General features: G+C 43.1%; 1 protein-coding gene across 2 annotated transcripts in view; it reads left to right on the top strand.

Moving 5' to 3' along the window:
- LOC126094545 (sorting nexin-27) overlaps positions 1-12,422 on the top strand; it is a 309,715-nt gene that overhangs the window by 264,141 nt on the left and 33,152 nt on the right. For both annotated transcript variants that reach the window (XM_049908976.1, XM_049908977.1), the window contains exon 2: positions 285-387. In XM_049908976.1, the coding sequence (XP_049764933.1) occupies positions 285-387 (103 nt within the window). The remainder of the gene's footprint in view (positions 1-284; positions 388-12,422) is intronic.

The raw sequence follows: 12,422 nt of genomic DNA on the forward strand, positions 1-12,422 counted from the left end.
CAGGTGAGGCGTAGATTACGGCGCTGGCTCTCTGATGGACTGGTAGCTGTGACCCTTGTTCTTATTTTGATGATTTTTAAAAAGTTATATTCTTCTGTTTGTGCATTCTTTATTAATATATCGCCGGTGTACACCGTAACACCATTATTTTCATTTCGTGGTGTTGAAATTCAAGATGTGTTGTTTGAGATTTTACAATGAATTAAAGCTTGAATTGTAATTACTGTCCATTCGTTTCAACTGCTGTTACGTAATTTTTGAAAACGATTTTTTTTCTTCCGCAGGAATGGAGTCAATGTCGAAGGGTCAACACACAAGCAAGTTGTGGATCTCATTAAGTCTGGTGGAGATGTTCTGACGCTCACTGTGATCTCTGTCACCCAGCAGGTAATACTGCATTTTGTGTGTGTGTGTGGGGGGGGGGGGGGGCGTTCTCGTTCCTTGTGAAATAATGCTTACCTTAAAAAATACCATCATCCTGCAAGTGGACCTTTGTAACATAATCGTCGTCGTCGTCGTCGTCGTCGCCGCCGTCGCCACCACCACATCATCATCATCATCATCTACATCTAAACGTTGTGCCTGACACTGCAACCACTCTTCTGTATTTTGTGCTGTTTCCTTTGTTTCTGGATAATTCTGATATTTTGTTGTTTCCAGTAAACTTTACACTGTTTCCTTTCTTGGGCTTCATTTAGTTTTTTTTTTTTCAAAATTCTTTCTTCCAGTGTGTTTCGTAAAATTGTATTGCATCTAAATACACTACAAAATGTTACGGTTGCCTTATTTGAACAGTTCCTTTGAGGTTTCTCTTCTCATCTATCACTTCCAAAACATTTTTCTAAACTACTGATTCTCATTAGGAATTCCTGTGTCCACAATCCCGTCACCTCTAAGTGACTTATTTTCTGTTTTCAGCAGTAACACGGAAATACATTCCAATTGAATCTACTGATAAAGTATGTTTCTTAAATACTTAATGACTTGGTCTCTGATATAACGAGGAGTTGCCATATTTTGATTATGAAAAGAGAGCAAACTAATGATTTAATAATTCACATGGTAATACGTGAATACTTGTTACATCATTGCACACATTATGTTAAGAAAACCCTTCTTCCATTTTATAGGAGTGGTAGTCTTAGAAATTGAAGCAATCAGAACCAAATCTTGTTAAGTCATTGTTTCAAAATTGAAAGAAGAGTGTATGAATAGTCGCTGACTTAACTTCTAACCCTTAATGTTTGGATTTTGCCATAATAAACTGTTACAAGAAGTTACCAAAGTGACATGTTATGGTTTTATTTTCATCATTCAAATACTGGTATACACAGAAGAAATTGGATACGTTATATTAATTTTTTCTCATCAAAATAATATCATTCAATCTGCTACATCATCTTCCACATCACTTCCATCGTTGTTGTGACCTTCTGTCCAAAGACTTGTTTGATGCAGCTGTCCTGTGCAAAACGCATCATCTCTGAAAAACTACTGCAAGTTAAATCCTTCAGAATCGGCCTATTGTATTCATCTCGTGGTCTCCCTACGATTTTACCCCCCCCCCTCCCGGTCTCCCTATACGATTTTTACCCCCACCCTCCCCCACTTCCCTCCAATACTAAATTGGTGATCCCTTCACCTCTCAGAATGTATCCTATCAAAAATGGCTCTGAGCACTATGGGACTCAACTGCTGTGGTCATAAGTCCCCTAGAACTTAGAACTACTTAAACCTAACTAACCTAAGGACATCACACTCATCCATGCCCGAGGCAGGATTCGAACCTGCGACCGTAGCGGTCGTGCGGTTCCAGACTGTAGTGCCTTTAACCGCTCGCCCACTCCGGCCGGCACATATCCTATCAATTGATCCCTTGTTTTAGTCAGGTTGTGCCACAAATATATTGTCTTCCCAATTCTCGGGTTGGGGTTTTTCCCTCCTGGGAACTGGGTGTTTGTGTTGTCCTCATCGTTCCATCATCATTCATGAAAGTGGCTACACTGGACTGTGTACAGATTGGGAATGTGTACGGGTGCTGATGACCGAGCAGTTAAGTGCCCTACAAACCAATCATCATCATCATCCCAATTCTGTTCAGCACCTCCAAATTAGTTACATGATTTACCCATCTGATCTTCAGCATTCTTATATAGCACCACATTTCAAAAGCTTCTTTCCTTTTATTGTCTAAACTGTTTGTTGAGCATGTTTTACTTCTGTACATAAAGACTTCCTGCCACTGAAATCTATACATGATGTTAACAAATTTCTCTTCTTGCCATTGCCAGTCTACATTTTATATCCTCTGTACTTTGGCCATCATCATGTACACTCCTGGAAATTGAAATAAGAACACCGTGAATTCATTGTCCCAGGAAGGGGAAACTTTATTGACGCATTCCCGGGGTCAAATACATCACATGATCACACTGACAGAACCACAGGCACATAGACACAGGCAACAGAGCATGCACAATGTCGGCACTAGTACAGTGTATATCCACCTTTCGCAGCAATGCAGGCTGCTATTCTCCCATGGAGACGACCGTAGAGATGCTGGATGTAGTCCTGTGGAATGGCTTGCCATGCCATTTCCACCTGGCGCCTCAGTTGGACCAGCGTTCGTGCTGGACGTGCAGACCGCGTGAGACGACGCTTCATCCAGTCCAAAACATGCTCAATGGGGGACAGATCCGGAGATCTTGCTGGCCAGGGTAGTTGACTTACACCTTCTAGAGCACGTTGGGTGGCACAGGATACATGCGGACGTGCATTGTCCTGTTGAAACAGCAAGTTCCCTTGCCGGTCTAGGAATGGTAGAACGATGGGTTCGATGACGGTTTGGATGTATCGTGCACTATTCAGTGTCCCCTCGACGATCACCAGTGGTGTACGGCCAGTGTAGGAGATCGCTCCCCACACCATGATGCCGGGTGTTGGCCCTGTGTGCCTCGGTCGTATGCAGTCCTGATTGTGGCGCTCACCTGCACGGCGCCAAACACGCATACGACCATCATTGGCACCAAGGCAGAAGCGACTCTCATCGCTGAAGACGACACGTCTCCATTCGTCCCTCCATTCACGCCTGTCGCGACACCACTGGAGGCGGGCTGCACGATGTTGGGGCATGAGCGGAAGACGGCCTAACGGTGTGTGGGACCGTAGCCCAGCTTCATGGAGACGGTTGCGAATGGTCCTTGCCGATACCCCAGGAGCAACAGTGTCCCTAATTTGCTGGGAAGTGGCGGTGCGGTCCCCTACGGCACTGCGTAGGATCCTACGGTCTTGGCGTGCATCCGTGCGTCGCTGCGGTCCGGTCCCAGGTCGACGGGCATGTGCACCTTCCGCCGACCACTGGCGACAACATCGATGTACTGTGGAAACCTCACGCCCCACGTGTTGAGCAATTCGGCGGTACGTCCACCCGGCCTCCCGCATGCCCACTATACGCCCTCGCTCAAAGTCCGTCAACTGCACATACGGTTCACGTCCACGCTGTCGCGGCATGCTACCAGTGTTAAAGACTGCGATGGAGCTCCGTATGCCACGGCAAACTGGCTGACACTGACGGCGGCGGTGCACAAATGCTGCGCAGCTAGCGCCATTCGACGGCCAACACCGCGGTTCCTGGTGTGTCTACTGTGCCGTGCGTGTGATCATTGCTTGTACAGCCCTCTCGCAGTGTCCGGAGCAAGTATGGTGGGTCTGACACACCGGTGTCAATGTGTTCTTTTTTCCATTTCCAGGAGTGTATTTTGCTGTCCAAATGGCAAAACTTGTCTACTACTAAAAGTGCCTTGTTTCCTAATCTAATAGCGTCAGCATTGATTTAATTTGACTACATTCCATTATCATTGTTTCGATTTTGTTGATGTTCATCTTATATCCTCCTTTCAAGACACTGTCTATTCCATTCATCTGCTCTTCTAGCTCCTTTACTGATGAATCCTTCTCGGGTTATCAGCCGAGTGGTGGCGTCATCTTGTCGCAACATTTCAATCAGTTTCGTACCCATCATCGTCTGGCACCAGAAGATGATGGGTACCTTATCTTACCACACATTTCGTCAAATGCGTCATCACCTGTGGAGTTAGTTGGTGTATCTACATCTACTACTGTGGTGGTTGTGGGCTTTGTGTCTGTCTTGGCCGTGATAATGTGTTCATTATGCTGTTCATAGTAAATTACCTCCATTTCTGTTTTCTCATTTTTTACTGAACCTACTTCTGCATTACCGCTATTTCATTTTGTGTTTATAAACCTGTTTTCATCAGTCCAGAAGTCCTGTTCCTCCTGCCACTATAACTAACTTCGATGTATCCATTTGCATTTTTTAAATGTTCTAACCAACCTTCCTGATTAAGGAACCTAAAATTCCATGCTCCAATCTGTAGAGCACCAGTTTTGTTTCTCCTGATGATTACATACTCCTGAGTAGTTCCCGACCAGTAGTCCGAATGGGAGACTATTTTACTTCTGGAATATTCTACTCAAGAGGATGCCTTCATCATTTAACCATGAAGTGGAGCTGCATGCCCTTGTGAAAAATTATGCCTGTAGTTTTCCTTGCTTCCATGCATGATTGTGTCATAAAATTTGGTACCTTTTGGCTTTGTTCCAGCAACGAGTGATCATCATCATATTTTGTGTTCTTAATCTTCTGAAACCTGTTTGGGGTATTTTGAGCCTTATCATATGCCCTTTGTAAAGCTTGAAACCTTGTTCTTCTCTTCAGAATTGACTGGGGATGATAAATTGTTGGCGACTCGATCTAACGAATTTAGGTACACACCCTCTTCTGAAACACATGCTCCATATTATTGAAATGTCATGAACACTTCCTACTAGAACAATGTCAAAGGCATATTTGAAGTTAAAAACTTCAAAAACTGCAGTGCAATCACTTTCTCTGTTGTCAGCCGTAGGTTGTTCGACATGAACATCAATGGGATTCTTATGCAGTGAATTTCTGATCAGTTTGATCCACGTGGAAGTAATTGAGAATTCATCTATTGCTCACTTTTTCTCCTCAGTATTGGCAAAAATTCTATCAGTGGGAATGAAAGTGTGTCCTAGGATGGTGTAGTACAGATATAAACTTCCCAGAAATATACCTGCGAGAGGTACAACCAGAATGAAAACACGTATGTTTTTGCACTGTGGTGTGCAGTTATCCATGAAAACATGTAATTCTTTGACAAACTGGTCAACTTTATCTGCACGCACCATTTCAGACAGCTGATAACTTCATTTGGTGATTTTCCACACATTATTTCAGTGGACATAAATATAGGTGCATCATTGGGAGCTAGGTTACATACACCTAAACTGTGAAGCCATAATTGTCTTGCATAATATTGTACATCAAGAAGAGAGATTTTTTTTGACAATCAAACAAATTCCACAAAGCGAAGGATCTTTCTCAGATGCCTCCTTCAGTTCCCACAAATATGCGTAGAGATGTTCAGCTTTCTGGTAATGCAATTTTTTTCCAATGTGACAGCAGTTTTAGCTTTCTCGCTGGATGCTGTATTGTGCTGTGCTTCATTTCAGTGCAATCATTACAAATACCTCTCTTCAACTGACCAAATCATGTTGGTGTATATATATTATTGAACAACCAATATCTCACATCTTTCTGCAGTTCAGGATATTGATCCATGAAATATCTGTGTAATCGAGACATAATCAGTTGGACGGATAGATATTTCACAGTTAGGCTTTTGGAGTGACAGTAATGACTCTCATGAGGGGAAATGTTGGCAGAAAAAACATGTATCGTCTGACGAACACGCTGTCTTCTGCCATCCTTTGGTGAATTATCCAAACATTTTACTTTCTAATTCAGTCTTCCTCACTTGATACCGTGAAGAGTGCAAAATGCCTTTATGAAGGCTTTAAGTTGTACACTATCAATTTAAACAGTGAAGTATTTGGGTTGGAATAGCATTAATATTAGGAATAGGATAGATTGCTGCTCACTGTAAAGATGACCCATGGAGTTTCAGACAGGCACAATGAAAAGATAGTTATATGTGTACCTATTGGCCAATCAGCCAAAGCCTTCCTCAGGAAAAAAAAAACATTCACACAGGCAAACACACATCATGCACACTTGGCCGCCCCCGCTGCAACTTCGACTGGAGCTACATGTGTAACAGCGTTATGCCTGTCTGTGGCTCAGCAGTTCATCTTTACAATGAATAGCAATCTGTCCTGTTCCTAGTGTTAACACTTTCACTTGTGATACAGTAGTGGTAGGTAGTTACCCTGTGTTTGGCATCCAGCTTGCAAGGGCAAGCCTAAAACTGTGAAATGGGATTATTCCAGAATAATCATAATATTCAGTAATTACTTTTAATACTATAATGGAATTTTAATTTATGTAATCATATGTCAGTTACACAATATGCTCCCAATTGACTGTAATAATAAAGCATTGCTGGAAAAAAAGTTAGTCTACGTGGAAGGATGAAATCAATTTTGATCCAATGACTGCATCTGACACCTGGGGTATAGTAGATGTACTGATAGTGGTTTCAGTGTCGCTTGCCTACAGATAGTGTATTGGCGTAGTTTCCAGAATGCCATCTGTGTCTACTCTTTATTATGGAATGCTCACAACCCTAAGGCTCAGTGTGGCACAAATGTGTGAAGCAAGCTGGCAATCATGCCACAGACACACACTCATGTTTGCTACAGCCAACTGAAAGATTTTGAGAGGGGACAAATTGTGGCCTTCCGAGTGGCAGGATGGTCCTCTTTGAGGATTGCCACAGAAGTTGGAGGTGCTGTGTCAGTTGTGGTCACGTGAACATTCTCACACCAGTAGACGAGTTTCTGGATGTCCATGCAACACAGATGCCCCCTAGAATTGTCTACTATTGTAATAGTAGCAGTAGCAGATCATACAGCTAGCCCATCTTCCACTCATAACACGGGATCAATGTGCACACCCTGACTGGCGTCATCAGAGGATCACTTGGAAGATCAAATGGCACACCCTGTTCTTCAGCGATGAAAGTTAATTCTACCGGCATGCAAATGATGGTTGTTTACGCATATGATGTAGACCTGGTAAGACCTGACTGATGTGTCGTTCTAACAGGCTAATGCTCACCCACGCACTGACTATGAAACTCAACATGCTCTGTAAGACATGCAGCAGTTTCCTTGGCCAGCACAATATGTGGACTTGTTGGCAATTGGGCACATGTGGGATACAATGGGACGAGAAGTAACTTGGTGACTCATCAGCCATCAAGTCTTACAGGTTGAGTGGGCATGTCATAATGTATCCCAGGACAGTATTCGAAATCTGTACGATCGACTGGATGACTGTCAGCACCTGCAGTGGTGCCCATGGAAGCTGCACGACATGAGAGTATGTGTGTTGCAGCATGGGCTGCTACTTGGTTCCTCAGAACTGCAAGTGCTATTGATCTATATATGTAATCATTCATCTACTCGATATGCACTGTTACATCACTAAATCTTGAGTGAACTGGAAACATCTAAAAGTGTGTACTATTTTTTTTCCGGCTATGTAGTTATTGTCATTATTATGTACCCTTAAATAGTTCAACTAATAAAGAGTGTAACAGTATTTATGAATGTGATTCTAAGGCGCTACCAATTGTAATGAATACTACAATTTGACATATTACATGTGGATAAAAATAAGTCAGTAGATTTGTGTTTCTGCAAAAACCTGTGTTTTTATTTCATAACAGTGAACTTCCATACCTGTTGTTGTTCGATATAACTCCAGCGATCATGACTGTCTAGATCATTGAAGCATCTGAAGATCATATCTTTTTGATCATTGGAGAACTTTGGTGCACACCCACGTACGCAGTGGAAATCTTTAATCTGGACATTTGGACTTACAGAAGTCTCTTTATAACCTATGTAGGTATTACCTAAAATACTGTAAATATAAACTGATGGAAAAAAATAGCAACACCAACAAATGACTAACATATAGTAATGAAATTTCGGAGTGCATTTGTCTAACATATTTAAGTGATCAACATTACAAGATCACAGGTTAACGTCAGCTCAAGATAAGCCATTGCAAGTGTAAAATGTTAGAACATTAATAATCGGTGTAACTGCTAGAATGTCAGATGCAGGCATGCAGATGTGTATGCAATATGTTGTATAGGTGCCAGATGTCAGTTTGGAGGATGCAGATCCGTGCCTGTTGCACGTGGTAGGGCAACACAGGGATGGTTAATGTTGGCTATAGATGATGGCTATAGATGATGCTGAAATTGTCGTCAGACGATGTCCCACATGTGCTCAATCGGAGACAGATCTGGTGACTGAGCAGACTGAGGCAATGTGTCGACACGTTGTAGAGAATAATGGGGTTGCAACAGTGGTATGTGGACATGAGTTATCCTGTTGGAAAACACTCCCTGGAATGATATATACAAATTACCGTACAAAAGATAGAATCAGTAGATTGACGTACAAATTTGCAGTCGTTGTTCGTGGGATAACCACGAAGTGCTCCTGCTCTCGTACAAAACAGGGCCCAGACGGTAACTCCAGGTGTAGTTCCAGCGTGCCTAACACACGGACAGGGTGGTTGCGAGCCCTCAGCTGACATCCTCCAAACCGACACGTTGCCATCACTGGCACTGGCACTGAGACAGAACTAGCTTTCATCAGAAAACACAACAGACCTCCATACTGCCCACCTGTAGGCTCTCACTTGACACCACTGAAGTCACAAATGGTGTTGGTTTGGGGTCAGTGGAATTAATGCTACAGGGCACCAGGCTCAGAGCTTACCTTGAAGCAACCAATTTGTAACAGTTTTTTATGCACTGTGGTTCCAACTGCTGCTCAAATTGCTGCTGCAGATGCTGTACAATAAGCCAAAGCCTTACTCTGAACACAACAGTCTTCTCTCTCAGAAGTACCACGTGGTCATCCAGAGCCTGGTCTCTCGTGACACTACATTCCCATGACCACCTGATCTTCTTGTGACAGTACATTTCCAAGACCACTGCTGTACAGTAGCTACATTCCTACCAAGTCTTCCTGCAGTATCACAAAAGGAGTATCCCGCTTCTCGTAGCCCTATTACGTGACTTTGCTCGACCTAAGTATCATATTGATAATGGCATTTTTGTCACCGTAAAGGCATTCTTGACCGGCATCGACGCACCACATCCTATCTCAAATGCAACTAATACTCGTGACTGTTACAGTGTGTTTTAAAGCAAACTTGATTTGCATCAACATATTGGCACCTCTAGCACCACTCTTATGTGGCTAGTATGAAATTTGAATAGGCATCATCTTTCAAATGTAGCAGCACGCCTACCAACTATTGTTTATGTTGCAAAACTTCTTCTTGGCATCAAATTTTTTTTCTGTCCATGTATTTCTATAAGTTATAATTTTTGGTCCAAAATATATCGTTTCTTTGTTTCCAGTTTCAACTCCTTGCAAACGGGCCACTTCCATTGGGCACGATTTCTGTGTTTTGTGTGACCGTGAATGGGATTCGTTGTAGAAGTCTCATTTTATGTGGAAATGATGTACGAGGTTAATTGCTGTCTGTTCTAGAATTTTATTTGCCCCCGAGTCATATTACCAGTATCTAAATTACTTTGTGGTGATTCTGAGTCCTCATTAGGACTGTATTCTGAGCCACTACCATCAAATAGGCCCTCATTCAAGGAGTTGACTCTCATATCAGTACTGCTCCCCACCATTATTCAATTGACAGTGAATAAACAGCTGGGAACATGCAGCTAGGCTCGCATGCTGGCAGTAGCACTGCCAAACATCTGACGCTGCAGCTGCTTAACAACTTGTAATCTGAAAAGGAGACTTAACAATTTCTATGTCCGAAACTAATGTCTGTTGAACATTAAGTTCACAGTTTGATGGACTTACAGCTTTCAGATCTGCAAATCTTTCAGCACCATTAGAGGACAGGTCATGAGGGTATATATGCGTATTGTGATATAAATTGGTTTTCTCAAAAAACTTTACTTCACAACTTCTGCTTCTGAGTCTTCTGAGTGCTTCAGTTATTGACTGTATGTACCTGGAAGGAAGTGGCCATTGAATAACCATCTTAGTAGGAAGACCAGTATTAATTGGGAAAATTTTTAAACCTGTTATTGTTTAGACCTTTTGTGATAGTAATAGCTTCACACGTCCGTCCACATCAAACCCACCAACAAGCAACAGTACCTCCATTATGACAGCTGCCACCCATTCCACATCAAACGGTCCCTTCCCTACAGCCTAGGTCTTCGTGGCAAACGAATCTGCTCCAGTGCGGAATCCTTGAACCAATACACCAACAACCTGAAAACAGCTTTTGCATCCCGTAACTACCCTCCCGACCTGGTACAGAAGCAAATAACCAGAGCCACTTCCTCATCCCCTCAAACCCGGAACCTTCCACAGAAGAACCCCAAAAGTGCCCCACTTGTGACAGGATACTTTCCGGGACTGGATCAGATTCTGAATGTGGCTCTCCAGCAGGGATACGACTTCCTCAAATCCTGCCCTGAAATGAGATCCATCCTTCATGAAATCCTCCCCACTCCACCAAGAGTGTCTTTCCGCCGTCCACCCAACCTTCGTAACCTCTTAGTTCATCCCTATGAAATCCCCAAACCACCTTCCCTACCCTCTGGCTCCTACCCCTGTAACCGTCCCCGGTGTAAAACCTGTCCCATGCACCCTCCCACCACCACCTATTCCAGTCCTGTAACCCGGAAGGTGTACACGATCAAAGGCAGAGCCACGTGTGAAAGCACCCACGTGATTTACCAACTGACCTGCCTACACAGTGAAGCCTTCTATGTGGGAATGACCAGCAACAAACTGTCCATTCGCATGAATGGACACAGGCAGACAGTGTTTGTTGGTAATGAGGATCACCCTGTAGCTAAACATGCCTTGGTGCACGGCCAGCACATCTTGGCACAGTGTTACACCGTCCGGGTTATCTGGATACTTCCCACTAGCACCAACCAGTCAGAGCTCCGGAGATGGGAACTTGCCATTCAGCATATCCTCTCTTCTCGCTGTCCGCCAGGCCTCAATCTCCGCTAATTTCTAATTTCAATTTGCCGGCGCTCATACCTCACCTGTCTTTCATCTTTGCCTCTGTACTTCCGCCCCGACTGACATCTCTGCCCAAACTCTTTGCCTTTACAAATGTCTGCTTGTGTCTGTGTATATGCGGATGGATATGTGTGTGTGTGTGTGTGTGTGTGCGCGAGTGTATACCTGTCCTTTTTTCCCCCTAAGGTAAGTCTTTCCGCTCCCGGGATTGGAATGACTCCTTACCCTCTCCCTTAAAACCCAAATCCTTTTGTCTTTCCCTCTCCTTCCCTCTTTCCTGACGAGGCAACCGTTGGTTGCGAAAGCTAGAATTTTGTGTGTATGTTTGTGTTTGTTTATGTGTCTATCGACCTGCCAGCGCTTTTGTTTGGTAAGTCTCATCATCTTTCTTTTTAGAAAAAAAAAAATATATATATATATATATATATATATATATATATATATATATATATAGTTATATAGTTATAATAGAAGGAAACATTCCACGAAGGAAAAATATACCTAAAAACAAAGATGATGTGACTTACCAAATGAAAGTGCTGGCAGGTCGACAGACACACAAACGAACACAAACATACACACAAAATTCAAGCTTTCGCAACAAACTGTTGCCTCATCAGGAAAGAGGGAAGGAGAGGGAAAGACGAAAGGATGTGGGTTTTAAGGGAGAGGGTAAGGAGTCATTCCAGTCCCGGGAGCGGAAAGACTTACCTTAGGGGGGAAAAAGGACGGGTATACACTCCCGCACACACACACAAATCCATCCACACATATACAGACACAAGCAGACATATATACATATATATATGAATATAATAGAGGGAAACACGTGGGGTAAGGAGTCATTCCAGTCCCGGGAGTGGAAAGACTTACCTTAGGGGGAAAAAACGACGGGTATACACTCGCGCACACACACACATATTCATCCACACATATACAGACACAAGCAGACATATTTAAAGAAATATTTGCCCAAACTCTTTGTCTTTAAATATGTCTGCTTGTGTCTGTATATGTGTGGATGGATATGTGTGTGTGTGCGAGTGTATACCCGTCCTTTTTTCCCCCTAAGGTAAGTCTTTCCGCTCCAGGGATTGGAATGACTCCTTACCCTCTCCTTTAAAACCCAAATCCTTTCGTCTTTCCCTCTCCTTCCCTTTTTCCTGACGAGGCAACCGTTGGCTGCGAAAGCTAAAATTTTGTGTGTATGTTTGTGTTTGTTTGTGTGTCTATCGACGTGCCAGCGCTTTCGTTTGGTAAGTCACATCATCTTTGTTTTTGTATATGGCTTCCACCACCTCAATGAATATCCT

The sequence above is a fragment of the Schistocerca cancellata genome, chromosome 8 (assembly GCF_023864275.1).
Source record: "Schistocerca cancellata isolate TAMUIC-IGC-003103 chromosome 8, iqSchCanc2.1, whole genome shotgun sequence".
Lineage (NCBI taxonomy): Eukaryota > Metazoa > Arthropoda > Insecta > Orthoptera > Acrididae > Schistocerca > Schistocerca cancellata.